The sequence below is a fragment of the Stegostoma tigrinum genome, chromosome 1 (genome assembly GCF_030684315.1).
Source record: "Stegostoma tigrinum isolate sSteTig4 chromosome 1, sSteTig4.hap1, whole genome shotgun sequence".
NCBI classification, from domain to species: domain Eukaryota; kingdom Metazoa; phylum Chordata; class Chondrichthyes; order Orectolobiformes; family Stegostomatidae; genus Stegostoma; species Stegostoma tigrinum.
Genome location: NC_081354.1, coordinates 108,687,268 through 108,704,938, shown reverse-complemented (window position 1 = coordinate 108,704,938; position 17,671 = coordinate 108,687,268). Strand labels below are relative to the sequence as shown.

Genomic DNA, 17,671 nt, shown 5'->3' with positions numbered 1-17,671 from the left:
CCTACCTCAGCAGCTAGTATAAGCCAAAGAGCGATTGTTGCAGTAAGTTAGGGACTGTTAACACTTAGAAATCCTAATACCTCTTCTTAACTAATTGCCAAAATTCCAGGTTCTGTCCTGTCTCAAAATTCTAATTGAGTTTACGGTTCAGTTGTATTCTGTGGTTAATGAAGTTGGTGTTTTACTCTGCATATGTTGCAAGTTTATTTAACTGTCAGTTATTTTGGCTAGCTTCTCACAGTGAGCTGCAAACTATGGGAATTGTAACCGACAACTAACGACCTCTCGCAGCAAATATTAATTGTAGTTATGCACACAACAGTAATATTTCCCCATAATGGCAGTCAGTTCTAGGCTATTGACAAACTGAACTTTAATTTGGTTAGCCCTCCTTTACAACTTTCAACTTTAAATAATTTTTTTATTCACTCATGGGACACAGGTATTGCTGGCTGAACAGCATTTATTGCCCATCCCTACTTGCCCTTGAATGCTTTTAGCTCTAATTCTCAAAACGGAAATTCTCTGATTGCCATTTCAGATTTCCAGTTCTCCAGCTGTAAGCTTATCTGCTTTAATTGCAAGAAGAGGATCTCATTAGTGAGTTGCAAAACATTTATTTTCGTGTATTAATGTCTTATTGTTATCTAATCTCTCCTCATTTATAATGTCATCCACTTCACCAACACCTTCCACCCCAACCTTCAGTTCACCTGGGCCATCTCCAGCACATCCCTCACCTTCCTGGACCTCTCAGTCTCCATCTCAGGCAACCAGCTTGTAACTGATGTCCATTTCAAGCCCACCGACTCCCACAGCTACCTAGAATACACCTCCTCCCACCCACCCTCCTGCAAAAACTCCATCCCCTATTCCCAATTCCTCCGCCTCCGCCGCATCTGCTCCCACGATAAGACATTCCACTCCCGCACATCCCAGATGTCCAAGTTCTTTAAGGACCGCAACTTCCCCCCCACGGTGATTGAGAACGCCCTTGACCGCGTCTCCCGCATTTCCCGCGACACATTCCTCACACCCCGCCCCCGCCACAACCGCCCCAAGAGGATCCCCCTCGTTCTCACACACCACCCTACCAACCTCCGGATACAACGCATTATCCTCCGACACTTCCGCCATTTACAATCCGACCCCACCACCCAAGACATTTTTCCATCCCCACCCCTGTCTGCTTTCCGGAGAGACCACTCTCTCCGTGACTCCCTTGTTCGCTCCACACTGCCCTCCAACCCCACCACACCCGGCACCTTCCCCTGCAACCGCAGGAAATGCTACACTTGTCCCCACACCTCCTCCCTCACCCCCATCCCAGGCCCCAAGATGACATTCCACATTAAGCAGAGGTTCACCTGCACATCTGCCAATGTGGTATACTGCATCCACTGTACCCGGTGCGGCTTTCTCTACATTGGGGAAACCAAGCGGAGGCTTGGGGACCGCTTTGCAGAACACCTCCGCTCAGTTCGCAACAAACAACTGCACCTCCCAGTCGCAAACCATTTCCACTCCCCCTCCCATTCTCTTGATGACATGTCCATCATGGGCCTCCTGCACTGCCACAATGATGCCACCCGAAGGTTGCAGGAACAGCAACTCATATTCCGCCTGGGAACCCTGCAGCCATATGGTATCAATGTGGACTTCACCAGTTTCAAAATCTCCCCTTCCCCCACTGCATCCCTAAACCAGCCCAGTTCATCCCCTCCCCCCACTGCACCACACAACCAGCCCAGCTCTTCCCCCCCACCCACTGCATCCCAAAACCAGTCCAACCTGTCTCTGCCTCCCTAACCGGTTCTTCCTCTCACCCATCCCTTCCTCCCACCCCCAGCCGCACCCCCAGCTACCTACTAACCTCATCCCACCTCCTTGACCTGTCCGTCTTCCCTGGACTGACCTATCCCCTCCCTACCTCCCCACCTACACCCTCTCCACCTATCTTCTTTGCTCTCCATCTTCGGTCCGCCTCCCCCTCTCTCCCTATTTATTCCAGTTCCCTCCCCCCATCCCCCTCTCTGATGAAGGGTCTAGGCCCGAAACGTCAGCTTTTGTGCTCCTGAGATGCTGCTTGGCCTGCTGTGTTCATCCAGCCTCACATTTTATTATCATTTATAATGTAGGATGTTTTTCTCCCCCAGGCAGTGAAGATAAATTAGACAGTGACAATAGCTAGAATGAAAGTCCAAGTGGGGTACCTACCAACTCCATATTGCCACTCGTTTCTTGAGACTTCCATGTAGGCCAGCATTCCCCAACATTTTAAGGCATATTTCATATGCAGCAACCAGCTTCATCCTTCACCCACTGGACATGCAGCAGCCTCGCCACATCATGACATGTTTCCGACTCAATTAGAATTTAGTTTGCCACATCAGTATTGCTCTTCGGATCGTAGTGACACCTTTCATTGCAATGCTGCTGCCAGGCCACTTTGCAGGCCAGGCACCTATCTCATAGATCAAAACAAGGTTCATCTTAAAGCTGAGATAACAAGGCGTAGAGCTGGATGAACACAGCATCATTTGCTGTGCACATACTTGAATCCTAATTGGACCTCTGCCTTGCCTTTTTGCTTGTTGCTACTTCATTTAGAACTTGAAGGCTCACAGCACTTCTATCTTGCTTTGCCTTTAAATATAGATATAAGGTAAGATATTAGCTTATCGTAGTTCCCAGTAACAATCAGTCTAGAGGAGTACTACTGATTGAGCTGGTCGGGTCCTAAAGGACGTAGCTGCTAGATTGAATCCACGGCAATTGGTGAGGGAACCAACAAGAGGTAAGAACATATTTCACCTTGTCCTTATCAATCTGCCAGCTGGCAGATTGATCTGTCCATGACTATTGGTAAGAGCAACCACTGCAAATCTCCATTTTATGGAGATGAAGTCCTGCCTTCAAATTGAGAATAACTTGCATTATGTTGTGTGGCACTATCACCGTACTAAATGGGACAGATTTTGATCAAATCTAGCGACTCAAGACTGGGCATTCATGAGGCACCGTGGGCCATCAGCAGCAGCAGGAATCTACTTCAACACAGTTATGGCCTCACCTCATGGCCTGGAATATCCCCCACTCAACCATTGCCATCAAGGCAGGGGATCAACCCTAGTTCAATGGAGAGTGCAGGAGGTCATGCTAGGAGCAGCGTCATGCATATCTGAAGATGCGTCAACCTGATGGTGCCACCAAACAAAACTATCTGCATGTCAAACAACATAAGCAGCAAGTGTTAGACAGAGCCAAGCGATTCCACAACCAGTGGGTCTGCTCTAAGCTCTGCAGTCCTGTCACATTCAGTTGTGAATCGTGATGAACAATTCAACAACTCGCTGGAGGAGGAGGCACCACAAATATCCCCATCCTCAATGATGGAAGAGCCCAGCACATTAATTCCAAAGATAAGGTTGAAGCATTTCCTAGTAGAAGTGCTGACTTATGTATCTCTGCCTTCTGCTGTGGTCCCCAGCATTACAGATATGAAAGGTTAGAAGTGGGGATGTTCACTGTGCAATCATGAATGTTCAGCACCATTGTGACTTTCCAGGTACTGAAGCAGTCCATGTTCAAATGCAACAAGATCTGGACAATATCCAGGCTTGGGCTAACAAATGGCAAGTAACATTCGCACTACACAAATCTGGAATTAAGAATCTAATAACGACCATGAATCAATTGCTGATTGTCAGAAGAACCCATCTGGTTCATTAACGGCCTTTTTAGAGAAGGAAACTGCTATCCTTACCTGGGCTGGCCTTCGTGTGACTCCAGACCCACAGCAATGTGGTTGACTCTTAACTGCCCTCTGGGCAGTTAGAGATGGGCAATAAATGCCGCCTAGCCAGCAATGTCCTCATGCCATTAATGAATAAGAAATATAACTAAATGCCAGGCTATGACTATCATGATTAAGAGACAATCTAACCACTGCCCTTGACATTTAATGGTGTTACCATCACTGAATCCCCCACTATCAACATCCTGGGGGTTATCATTGACCAAAAACTCAACAGGATTCACCACATAAACACAGTGGCTACAAGAGCAGGTCAGAAGCTAGGAATAACTACAGTGAGTAACTCACTCCTGGCTCTCCAAAATCCACCATCTACAAAGCCACAAGTCAAGAGTGTGGTGGAAAGCTCCCTACTTGCCTGGATGAGTGCAGCTGCAACAACACTCAAGATTGAAACCGTCCAGGCAAAGCAATCCAGTTGATTGGCACTACATCCGCAAGCATCCACTCCTTTCACCACCAACTCTCAGTAGCAGGAATATTTACTATCTGCAAAATACATTGTAGAGATTCACCAAAGACCCTTAGACTGCCTCTTAGAAAAACCCATGACCACTTCTTCTAAAAGGACAAGTGCCGCAGATACATGGGAACATAACACCTGCAAGTTCCTCTCCAAGTCACTTACTATCCTGACTTGGAAATGTTTTGCTTTTCCTTCATTGTAACTAGATAAAAATCCTGGAATTGCCTCCTTAATGGCATTGTGGGTTAACCTACAGCAGGTAGACTGCAGCGGTTCAAAAAGGCAGCTCACCACCACCTTCTCAAGGCCAACTGCGGACAGGCAATAAATGTTGGCCAGCCAGCAATGCCCATATCCCACGAATGAGTTCAGAAACTATCTTGCTGCATCTCCTCCAAATAAGTGAGGCTCAATGCTGCCACAGACTGTGGATGTCCTAGGACAGCATTGGAGAACTGTACCATCTGCTGGAGCAGGACTTGCAAACTGAAGGTGTGGTTGGCCATCCTATCCTGGTGACTGTCACTAAATCTTATTGCAACTGGTTGCTTCCAAGGATCCACTGAAGAGATCTGTGTGGGATCTCTCAATCATCAACATATAAATATGTCAAGGCTTTTAATGACACTATTTGTGCTCGATCATCTTATTCGCTTGTGATGAGATCAGTGTCGTAAACTGGTCAGTAGGTTTGACTGACATAGCTGGCTTCCCTGAGATATGGAGGTGCCAGTGTTGAATTGGGTGGACAAAGTCAGAAGTCACACAACACCAGGTTATAGCCCAACAGGTATATTTGAAATCACCAGCTTTCAGAGCGTAACCCCTCCGTCAGGTGAGTGAGAGAGAAGCACACAAAACACAGAATTTATGGACAGTGAAAGACCAAGGGCAGAGACATCAAAAGGCCACACAAATGGTGTAAGTGGAATGCCAAATAATAAGTCCGTACGGGTGATCTGAAGTGTTAGTATGAGGAAAGTGTCAACAGCTGAATAACAAACAAAGGAATGACCTATAATTTGATTAAATGAGGCAGGGAAATAATTATGAAAGCTTAACTATGACGTGGTGCAGGAGACAAACTAAATGACTGGAATAACATGATTGGTATAACAGTCATATGCCGACAGTCTGACCAAAGTATTAAGTAATCCAAAACTGAAAACTAATTAAGGTAATAGATTATAACAATTTATCCAGGTGATGGTGACAAAACAGGACAGTAAGGAAGATTTAACATATACAGAACTGTATTAAGGGCTCGCATGTAGCGTGACATGATCCCGAGATCACAATTGAGGCTATCATGGTTATGGAACTTGGCTACCAGTTTTTGCTCAGCGATACTGCATTGTTGTGTATCTCGAAGGCTTTGGAGAACGTATACCTGAAGATCTGAGGCCAATTTGTCCTTGACTGCTGAAGTGTCCCCTGACTGGGAGGGGTCTGAGTGGGATGTTGTTTAAAAGATCAGTGCAGTCCCAATGAGCACATTCACTGAATTTTTCTATGTCAGCCAGTAGCATAGGTTCATTTGAAATTTAGACAGATCTGAAGAGTACCTCCAACTGGTTTAAAATATAGTGATAACTGGCTGCAATTCTAATATTATCTGAAATTTAATTTTGCCTTGTATAGTTTAAATATTGAATAACCACATAGCTGATGCATGTATACTGTGACTATAATACATTTTCAGTATGAATGTATAACTATTTATCAACCTATTTTCATTTCAGTAATGCAGTATGGAAAGGGCAAGTCCTGCCACTATAGATTTCTTACGAAAGGACAACAGTGGATGTGGCTTCAGACTCACTATTATATTACTTATCATCAGTGGAACTCCAGGCCAGAATTCATTGTCTGTACGCATACTGTTGTAAGGTAAAATAAGTTCTGATACGTGTAGCCTAGATCAGCACATATTTTCAGTCTTATTTGTAATCACGTTTGACAGCTAAAATCTGTGCCACACTAATTATTTCAAACATTTAGCCAATTAAGTTTTAAGATCTGTGTAAAATGTTTGCCAAAGAGGAAGAAATGTTTCTTTGAGAGCCCATGAGGGAAGCAGCTCCCATTTTTCTTGACAGAAAATGATCCTGTTATTTTCATTTTTTGGAATGTGTTAGAACTTAAGATTTAGATAGTTTCACAAAAATGTCACCTTCCATTATATAAGTTTTAAGCAACACATCATTACATATTGCTGTATGTGAATCTCTAGAGATTATCCAGCCTTAAAAATTAGAGATTTGAAGTTCTTCTGAGACTCCAAGAATTATATATTCATGTTTTAATGATCTCCACCAGAGAGACATGCACTTAAGCAGTGCCTTTCATGACCACTGGATGATGGCTTAAACTGCTATTTCTGACAAGTGAAGTAATTTGAAGTCTAGACATTATTGTAACATAGGAAACACAACTGCTAATTTTTTCAGTAAGCTGCTACAAACTACAAAATGATAATAACTAAATTTGTTTCTAAAAATGTTGTTTGAGAGAATAAGTATTAGCAAGACACCCAAGAGTTACATCCCTGCTCTCTGTCAAATGAGATCTTTTGCATCTACCTGAGAGAACAAATATTTTAATGTCTCATCTGAACTATGATACCTCTGACATGCATTGTACCCTGCACTGCTGTATCAGCCTTGATTTTTATGCTCAAGTGCTAGAACTGAACGTGAATTCACCCTGGCAGACATTCCACCAAAGCATTTGCGTTTCTATTGTTTGATATAATTTCTTGCAACAGGCCACTCTTAAACCAATTAAATGCCATGACTCCTGCTTTATACATACTACATAATGTTTCCTATAAATAATTATACAGTTTAACTTCACGCCAAAGATTCACTATATATTTGCATAAGGAAATCACAGAAGCAGTATGTCACTAACAAAATGGCAGTTCTGCTAATGGTATCTATAAATATGACTGAGAAAGAAGCAGCAACTCTGTGTGGTTATGTTCTTTGTGTAGATTCTCACCTGCCTTTGGTGTTTAGTGTCTGCCAGTGTTAGATCAGTCAAAAAAAGCTACAATTACGGCATCTAGCTGACAATGAGAAAATTACCCATTTATGCTCCGTGCACAAAGAGCAGGACAGACCCATCCCAGTCAGTTATTGCCCTGTAAAGCTCTTCTCCGTTATCACAAAGTAATATATGGTTGACACTACTGGCATTTAGTCACCAGTAACTGGTATACTAATGCTGAGATAAAATAAGAGTACTGCAGATGCTAGAGATCAGAAATAGAAACCTGAAGAGTCACATTAGTCTCAAAATGTTATCTCTGTTTCTCTACACAGATGCTGCCAGACTGGCTGAGTTTCTGCAGCACTTCTAATCTTTAACATTGATATTTGGATTTGGTTCTGTCAGAACCACTTACTTGTCTGTAGGCTTCGTGGACCAAAAAGCTGACTTTCTGAGGTGAGGTGGGAGTTACTGCCATTGACATCAAGACAGCATGTGACCGAGCTGATATCAAGCACCCGTAGTAGAATTAAAGTCAATGAGAATTCAGTATATAGTGGGAGAAAGCGCTCTAGTTAAAATCAAAGCTAGTACAAAAGAAGTCAGTTGTTGTGGGCTATTGACCTCAACCCCAGAATGTAGCTGTAGATGTACCCCAGGCTGTGTCCTAGAACCAACCATGATCACCAACTTGTTCAGTGAGGTTGTAGACTTGTTCACCAAGCCAGTGTGTTTGATTGTAGACATTTCGTCACCCTGATAGGTAACATTGTCCATGCATCTCCGATGAAATTTGTGTTCTGTCTCGCTCGTTATTTATATGCCTCTGAGGAAGGGTCACCGGACTCAACATGTTAAATCTGTTTTCTTCTTCACAGATGCTGCCAGACCTGCTGAGCTTTTCCAGCAACTTTATTCTTGTTCCAGATTAACAGCAGCCCCAATTCTTTGTGCTCCTGAGATGCTGCTTGGCCTGCTGTGTTCATCCAGCCTCACATTTTATCATCTTGGAATCTCCAGCATCTGCAGTTCCCATTATCCCCAATTCTTTTGGTTTTTATTTATGTGCCTTGAGTTGCTGGGGGGTTTGGCAGTTTTGTTTTTCAGTGGTTTGTGTATTGGCTCCAGTTCAATGTGTTTGTTGATGGAGTTCTGGTTGGAGTGGCAGGCCTCCAGGAATTCCCTGACATGTCTATGTTTGGCTTGTGCTATGGGTTGTCCCAGTTGAATTTGTGGACCTTCATTATCTGTGTATACTGAGAGCAGTGAGAACTGGTCGTGTCTCTTGGTGGCTAGTTGGTGTTTGTGTATCCTTTATCGTCAGTTTGCTGTCAGAAGCTAATATGAGTCCGTGATCATCTTCAATAAGAAAATCAACCCAACTTCTTTCAATGATGTTATCATTCTTAAATGCTCCACCATTGGCATCATGAGTGTCACCTTGGACCAAAAACTTAACTGAAGCAGGTCAGACGCTGACACTTCTATGCAGAGTAACTCGCCTCCTGACACAGTCCTGCCTTTTAACCATATACTGGATACAAGCCAAAATTGTGATGGACTAATACCCAGTTGCCTCAAGCAGTAACAGGTTCAGCAATATTTCCAAACCCAAATGGATTCCAGGGCAAAACAACTACTTGATTCACACCCGAGCACTATCTTAAACATTTACTCCCTGCTCCATAGCCATGCTGTGGTTTAAATTGTACCACCAGAAAGGTGCACTGCAGCTACTCACCAAGGTTCCTTCAGTAGCACCTTTCAAATCCACCATCCCTACCACCCTGAAGGGCAGTACAGCAGCAATAAATTCCACTTTGTCATGTAACACAATGACTTAGAAAGATATTGCTGTTCCATCACATTTACTGGGTCAAAATCCTACATCTCTCCAGAACAGTATTGTGGATATAGCTACACAGCATGAATTGCAGCAGATCAAGACTAGGTCATCAACGCTTTATTTAGGGCAATTAGGATAGACAATAATACCCCTATCCCAAAAATAGAAAATGATCATGATTGAACAAATCTAGGAAAGAAGATTATAACATTGCCAAACTTCAAATTTTGTTTGCAATTGGAGATTTTCTTAAAAAATTATAAGAATACAGACATTGAGAAGTCATGGGATAAAAACATACTGATCCATCCCATTTCCCTGACATAGTTGGGATGTATTATTGCAGATTGCAGATTCTCGCAAACCTCCCCAGGCCATGGGCACATTTTAAAAGAACAGGACCACTAGTGGGAAAATAACATCTCACACCCATTTAAGTGATTGAAACTAGTTCATGAAGATCACAGTTAGCCTACAGTGACCTACTGTAGATAACTTGTAAACTTAAAAGCAATCATTAAGCTGGCTTAGGGAAGTACCACAAGGGCAGTGTGCATTAAAGTTGATGTAAAATGTGGATATTATGACATTGTTGTAAATTTTCATGTGTCACGCAGCTACGCAGAAGTACGTGCAGAGAGAAGAAGGGAGCTTGGCATAGAAGAGTCTCCACCAGATGATATTTCTGACAAGGTAAAGTATAGTGTTGTATACAGAGTAAATAGTGGACACTTAGTTGTCTAATTTAAGGCAGGAATGCCCACCATTGATTTTACAAGCCCAAGACCAGTAATTTGTTTTTCTTCTACCCATATGACAAATGACCATTTGTAGGAGAAATGATAGTGTGGCAAAAAGGTGATCATTCCACTAAAGAACAATAGGCATATGTTACTTGACAGACAATGATAAAATAAATTTTAAAAAGTATGTTTTCTAAGAAAATATGCACATTATCATATCTATTCTGAGGAAGACCCGAAACATTAACTCTGTTTATTCCTTCACAGATGCTGCCAGACATGCTGAGCTTTTCCAACAACTTTGTTTTTGTTCCTGATTTACAGCATCCGCAGTTCTTTTGGCTTTTATTATATATCAAGTTTGTTTCACACTAATTTGAATATGTTTAGAAAATCTGGTGGTCAAATTTAGGGTATGAAGAAGCGCAAATGCTAAGGTGCAAAGTGTACATTTATAAACCGTAGACCTGGGAATTCAGTGGTATTGCACCCATTTTAGGGGAAGAGTAAAGGTGAGGTGGTGTCCACTCTCATTCAATAATGGAAGTGTCAAACTAAAAATCAAATTAGGTTGCTGTCTGGTATCCAGGGTTCATACTTTAGTACCTGACTCGCCATGTGCTAAACTCATCCATGAACTCATGATGCTAACAAAAAACGAGGAACTCAAGATCACTGTTCAAAGGTCTCAGACACTGCATACCATAAGACCATAAGACATAGGATTGGAAGTAAGGCCATTCGGCCCATCAAGTCCACTCCGCCATTTAAATCATGGCTGATGGGCATTTCAACACCACTTCCCTGCACTCTCCCCGTAGCCCTTGATTCTTTTTGAGATCAAGAATTTGTCGATCTCTGTCTTGAAGGGATCCAACGTCCCGCCCTCCACTGCTTGCATACACCTTAGTTAGGGGATCCGTTAACTCAGCTGACTAGATGGCTGGTTTGCAATGCAGAGCAATGCCAACAGCTCACGAAATATTGGCTTGGGAGCAAGGGGGTTTATTGAAATGGGAGGCAATTGAAACATCGGGTCATTCTTGCGAACAGAGCGGAGGTTGCCTGGTCTGTGTATGCTCTCGCTTCTGTAGAGGAGACCATATTCGTGGGTAGCCAATATAGTAGCCCAGATTGACAAAAGTACAGGGTCTGGGCCTGAAACGTCAGCCTTCCTGTTCCTCTGCTGCTTGGCTTGCTGTGTTCATCCAGCTCCTACGCCTTGTTATCTCAAATTCTTCAGCATCTGCAGTTCCTACTGTCTCTTCACCTGAAAGGTGTTTGGGGCCTAGGACAATGAGGAGGTGAATGGGGTAGTGTTACACCTGCATTTGCATAGGAAGGTGCCATAGCAAAATGAAAACGTTTGGAGTGATGGAGCAGAGGATCAGTGTGTCACAGAAGGAATGGTTCCTGTGTAATACTGACAGTGAAGAGGAGCTGCAAATGAGTTTAGGTGATCCTGTTGGAGGAGGTAGAAATTGCCAAGGATAACCCTTTGAATGCAGAGACTAGTGGGTGAAAAGTAAAGACGGAGGGAATATTAACATTCGTCTGGGAAAGAGGGGAAGGAATGAAGGCAGAATTGTGAGACATAACTCAGATATGCTGAGAGCCTGTCAGCCACAGTAAACGGAGTTCTCAGTTTAGGACAATGGGCACATGGAAACACCGTCACTTCTGAATTTCCTTCCAAGACACACACAATCTTAACTTCACCATACTTTACCCTTTCTTCTTTATCATTGGATTAAGCTTTTGGATCATTTTACCTACCTTACCATGTGAGCCCTTTACAACTTGGAACTTTGAAAATAAGGCAACCAAAGATGGTCAGTAGATATCTGCTTTGTCAGCAACAGCCACATCTCAGAAGCTATAAAACCCATCAAGCAGTTTAAATGGTGTGAAATAACTGGATCAACAAAGGAAGCAAATAAAAGGGACATAACCTATAGTGACCAATTTCAAAGTTTGACCAGAGGGGAAGAATTCTAATAGTTCTTATTAAATGTTGATTGGGCACATCATTTTTTTCCAACAGATCTGTAAAGAATTAATTCTCACTTCTTCATTGATGATCTGGAGAATACATCAAAAACTACAATATAATACTGCAGCAAATGTTTCCTCTGTCTAGTAAATTGCTCTCCTCATTTTATTTAAGTGATGCTGGAGCAAAATAGTTAAGATATACTGAATCCCCAATAATTAACATGCTTGGGTTTACAGTTGTCCTGAAACATAACTGGACTAGTCATATGGATTCTTTTGGATTATAAGAGCAAGTCAAAGACTGGAATTCTGAGGTGGATAACCTACTGTGACTGCTCAGAGCCTCTAAAATCAGAAAGGCTTATCAGGAGTGTGATGGAATATTCCTCACCTGCTTGGATGAGTGCGGTTCCAATGATCAAGAAGCTTGCTTGAGACCATCGAGGACAAAGTATCCTCACAAACTTCAATATTGATTCTTGCCATCACTGCACAGTGGGAGGTACCACTGCAACATTTAGTTTTTATGCTTAGTGCTTGGAGAGAGGACTTTTTAAAATCAAATTCAAATGTATGATTATTGATATTAGAGAACAAGTGTTTTGTTTTCTTTCTATTTCCCTACCTTTTGCCACCAGGATTCAAGATCTGACACTAAACCAGATACTGTCCGTGTCAAGGAGGCACTGGAAAGATTTGATCACTGCCATACACCATCTGCTTCCTCGAGGAGTTCGAAGAAGTCTTCTTCATATACAGCAGCGTCTGATCCGACATGTAAGTTTCAGGAATAATATGCATACATTTTATGGGATAATAATTATCACTGACAAATTATTGATATCTGATTATTTTAATAAAACTCCGGAGTAGTTTCTGATACTTCTTTTGCATAATATATCTCCCTGAATACATAACATTATTGATACAATCGCTTGATCAATCTGTATAATGTACATGTAATTTTTTTTTTGTTTTGTGTTGTGGAACTAAGAAAAGAACTGTTTTAAAACTGGACATTGTAAGGATTGTGACATGATTTGAAAGCAAGAATACTCATTATGAACACTGTTTGTACAGCTATGGGTTATGGCAGCGTTCTGATGAACCGAAGCCAAATGTTGTGTACAATGCAGGTTTGGATGACAACAAGTAGCGCACTGTAACAAAGGTCTTCTGCCTGCCAATAATTATATGATTGGTTCTCTAGTAATAGAACAGCATGGGACTGTGAACAAGTTACAGAGAACCCTTTAAACCACTACCAGCTCAGGAGCACATTCTGTTCTTGGCAGTAAACCACTTATAAACTTAAAGAAAATCAGCTTATTTTTCATTCAGTATTACTGTAAGCCTTGACTTCTAATCAGTAGTGCAACGACTTTAGATCAGTGAACCAGCCACCCTATAATCTCTTACAAAGCAATGGAAGGACCTGAGAAAGAGCAACTGAGAATCAGTATTGTGACCAGCACAGGAATCATTTTAATAACTGTTGTGTACATGAGCTACTTATCTGCTTGCTTTTCTTCCACTGTCCGTAACCCATGTTTGTTTCCTGTGAGTGTATGTGTAAGGGTGAATTTAGAGGATATTTGAGTTTAAATTTGTAGAGTTGTATTCTGACAGCTCATAACTGTTTACCAGTCTAATTAAAGTCAGGAGTGTGGTGAAGTACTCTCCACTTACCTGGATGAGTACAACTCCAACTGCACTTGAGAATCTTGTTAAATATTTGTATAATGTTAGTTATCTGGCCTATTTTCTGGCTCAACAGCCGTAGTTCCCAAATTATTAATGCAATGCTATCGCTTCCCTTAATTCTTTCAGAATGTACCAATGTAATTCAGCACTTATTCTCTTTAAGTTTGATTAGTTTATTTAATAATTTCATTTTAATCACATCACATTTCTAAACTTATTCATGGTCATATAGAACTGAAGCAAAGTAATTATTTAATATTGTTGCCATTTCTTTATTGTTGCATATGATAGTAAACTGTCTATAATTAACTCGTTATTCCCATCCTGACTTTATTTGTGCGCCTGTTAAACATTTTACTATTTAAGTTTTGGACCTTGACTTAATTTCATAAGTTATTTTTTAATCTTTATTAAAAATATTCTTCTGATTTCTTTATAATCTTTATTTAGATGCACTTTCTGCTTTCTGTGTATCTCTCAAATTTTGTTTCTGATTTACAGCATCTGCAATTCTTTCAGTTTTTATTCACTAATATGTCTCTTCAATCTCATTTTTTTTTCCTCCTCCCTTTATCCAAAGTGACTGATTAGTGTTTTGTCATGCCTGTTAAAGACACATGTTCATAACTGTTTAAAATGCAAAACTTATTCAATGAGAAGTCAGGTGACCTCATCTGTGTGTTCAAGGAACTAACCCAAGGAAGTAACTCTTTGACTTGAGGACAGACAAACGGGCATTAAAGTTTTCAGGTCCTGCCATGAAACGTCAATGTCCCTACTACTCTGATGCTGCCTGGTCTACTGTGTTCCTCCAGCTCCATGGTGTGTTGTCTCTGACTCCAGCAACTGCAGTTCTTGATAACTCCAGCTGTAAAAGTTTAACTGCTCATTTCTTGAAAACCAGTAGATTGTTGATAAAATAGTATAAGGTCTGTTGTCTACCAACAAGCTAACCAATGATTTAGTCATTGGAAATATAATGAATGTGGATTGTGGGTTGGACCTTGACGAACATTTAGTAATGACAAAAGAAAACTGTGTTGACCGTGTGACAGCAACCATCTTCCAGAGGCAGTTTAATGAGGCATGCTTTAGAGCAAAGAGCAAATGGGAGCAGCAGTACTGGTGGCTCAGTGGTTAGCACTGCAGCCTCACAGCACCAGGGACCCGGGTTCGATTCCAACCTCGGGTAACTGTCTGTGCGGAGTTTGCACGTTCTCCCCGTGACTGCGTGGGTTTTCTCCGGGTGCTCCGGTTTCCTCCCACAGTCCAAAGATGTGCAGGTTAGGTGGATTGGCCATGCTAAATTGCCCATAGTGCTCAGGGGTGTGTGGGTTATAGGGGGATGCGTCTGGGTGGGATGCTCCAAGGGGTGGTGTGGACTTGTTGGGCTGAAGGGCCTGTTTCCACACTGTAGGGAATCTAATCTGATTTAAGTTGTACTAGGAAAGGATCTGAAGTCTGGAACATCATTATGTGTTCAACCCAATACAATTTTGGATGCATCAAAATAGATACATGACCCCAAACGGTAATGAGACCACAGAAGTTGACCATGTTGCTAACAAAGTTTGTCACTTCAGGAAAAACCTGCAAACAACTTCTGCACATTACTTTGACCATTGAACCTGCATCTGACCATACCTCAGTGCTAAAGGAAATATTCCTAAATCCTGTAACATTAGTTTCCAAAACCAGGTAGCCACATAATTTGTTAACTGTAAAAGTGGACTATTCTGTCCAGTTGTACTTTCCTGACATGTGTTTGTATGTACGCTTGTGAAGAATGAGTGCAGTAACATTGTGTTTAAACGTTCTTGTTCATCTTGTAAGCCCACTAAAAACCTGCTGCTGGTTATTTCAAATTGTCTAAATCATCTTGGGTTGAAGGATGAACACCATTTTAAATGTTTCACACTACTGTTTTACATGATGGTTTGCCAATAACTTTATCTGTTCTATTTTTTCAAGTTCTACTCTCAATCCCTCAATCAATTTTTTCTTCCAGTGTTTTACTTTACTGTTTTATCAAACTTAGATTATTGGATTAGATAAGATTCCCTACAGTGTGGAAACAGGCCCTTCGGCCCAACAAGTCCACACTGCCCCTTGAAGCATCCCACCCAGACCCATCCCCTGATAACCCACACACCTCTCTGAACAATTTGGATGGGCAATTTAGCATGGCCAATCCACCTAGCCTGCACATCTTTGGACTGTGGGAGGAAACTCCTGCAGACACAAGGAGAATGTGCAAACTCCACACTAACAGTCACCTGCGGCTGGAATTGAACCTGGGTCCCTGGCCCTGTGAGGCTGCAGTGCTAACCACTGAGCCACTGTGCCACCCCATTCTTCTCAGTTATTTTCTTAAAAGTGTATAATATTAGGATCTTAATACATTAATATTCCCCTTTTTACCTGATTTTCCTATTTCTTCGTTGTTTATTAGATCCACTGCCAAATGTTTCCATATCCACATTATCTTATCATTATCTTACCACTTTACCAACCTCATAGCAAATTAATATCAGACCAATTGAGATCTTCTTTGATAATTGAGTTTTTCTACTTATTTCTGCAATTTACAATGGATGTAGACTGCATTATTGCACAGGCAATTTAACTTTTTTTATAATTATTGTTCCTCTTTCTTCTGACCATCTTTTATAATCCACTTCAATAATTATATTTGTACCCCTGCTAAGTAAGCCTCATTTTTTTTACTCTTTCCAGTGCACTGCTTGTTTTGTTTATATTTGAACTGATTTTTTTTCCTGTATATCCCTTCCCTGTCTTATTACTTGAAGCCTCTCCCTATTTACCTCTTCTCTATAAAATAATTATCAATACATTTAAAAATGACAATTTGTCATGTTTCAATGTGCTTTGGGACAGCTTAAGAATTGTGTTTCATATATATAATATATGGTGTGTAGGGAACCACTCAGGGCTAGAAGAGTTAAACTGTGAGGAAAGTTTCATAGTCTAGGCTTGTATTTTCATAAATAAAGAGGAATTAAAAGGTTATCTATTTGAGGAATTAATAGAGCAAAATAAAAGTGAAACTATTTCCTGTGATAGCAGGATCTGAAACAGGTGCTCATTATTAGAGAGATGCTATTCAGTAGTAAAGCCAGGAATTACAGCATCCTCACACAAATATTAATGGAAATCTAAATTGCTTAGCCTCCAAAAGTTGTTTTTGAGGTAAAGTTGAAAAAATTTAAAACTGCAATATATAGATTTTTGTTAATTAGGGCAATTATGGAGCAACAGTTGATAAATAGAATTTCAGGTACAGATGAGCCATGACTTTATTAAATAGATTATTTTCCGTATGTTCTCACACTTCATGAACACCTTTCCATCTCTGCATGTAGGCTGGGATAATGACACTATCCTTTATCTCCCATGTAAGTGATAGTCCAGCAGCTAATATTTTTGACAACAAAGAAACTACAGAATTACAAAATCCATTGATTTATTTTTCTTGATGGAAGTGATAAGAAAATGTTTGTAGTCAATATCCTTCATCAGGGTTCAGACCCAAAACATTAATTGTCCTGCTTCACTGCTGCCTGACCTGCTATGTTCCTCCAGTTGCAAATTGATTTGACTCTGACTCCAGCATCTGCAGTTCTTGCTCTCTCCGAAAATGATTGTAACTGTGTTTCTTCGATATGCTTTACTCATGAGTACTAATTTTTGAGCCATTAAATCACTCTACTTGTTTCTTCTTTTTTGATTCTGAATATTTTTAATTTTTTCCATTTTAACAGCAACACCCACAAAACGACTTACTGACACAAACACTCCTCCATTACCGAAAGTAATGTATGGACATGAAAGAACCCCCCACAAAAGGGCATCACTGAGCAACCAGGTGAGATTGGAAGTTTTTTAAACAAAACATTTCTTTCTTGATGGACCAGTAGGAGGAATTTTAAAGAGCACCGTAAGTTTTTTTTTAATATCGCTATTATGTGGTTGATTTTTTTTTTCCTCACTTGCTTATGGCCTGTTTCACTAGATTTTTAAATCAGACTCATTTCTAAAAGACAAAACTGTATGTTGTAAGATGAATCCTCACCACAGCTCAAAAA

The 17,671-nt window shown here is 41.0% G+C and overlaps 1 protein-coding gene across 2 annotated transcripts in view; it reads left to right on the top strand.

The window, feature by feature from the left end:
- clocka (clock circadian regulator a) overlaps positions 1 to 17,671 on the top strand; it is a 140,372-nt gene that overhangs the window by 103,105 nt on the left and 19,596 nt on the right. For both annotated transcript variants that reach the window (XR_007248000.1, XM_048535276.2), the window contains exons 12-15: positions 6,026 to 6,173; positions 9,741 to 9,816; positions 12,500 to 12,638; positions 17,348 to 17,451. Coding sequence is in view for 1 of the 2 variants with exons in the window: in XM_048535276.2 (XP_048391233.2) it covers positions 6,026 to 6,173; positions 9,741 to 9,816; positions 12,500 to 12,638; positions 17,348 to 17,451 (467 nt within the window). In the remaining variant the exon portion in view is untranslated. The remainder of the gene's footprint in view (positions 1 to 6,025; positions 6,174 to 9,740; positions 9,817 to 12,499; positions 12,639 to 17,347; positions 17,452 to 17,671) is intronic.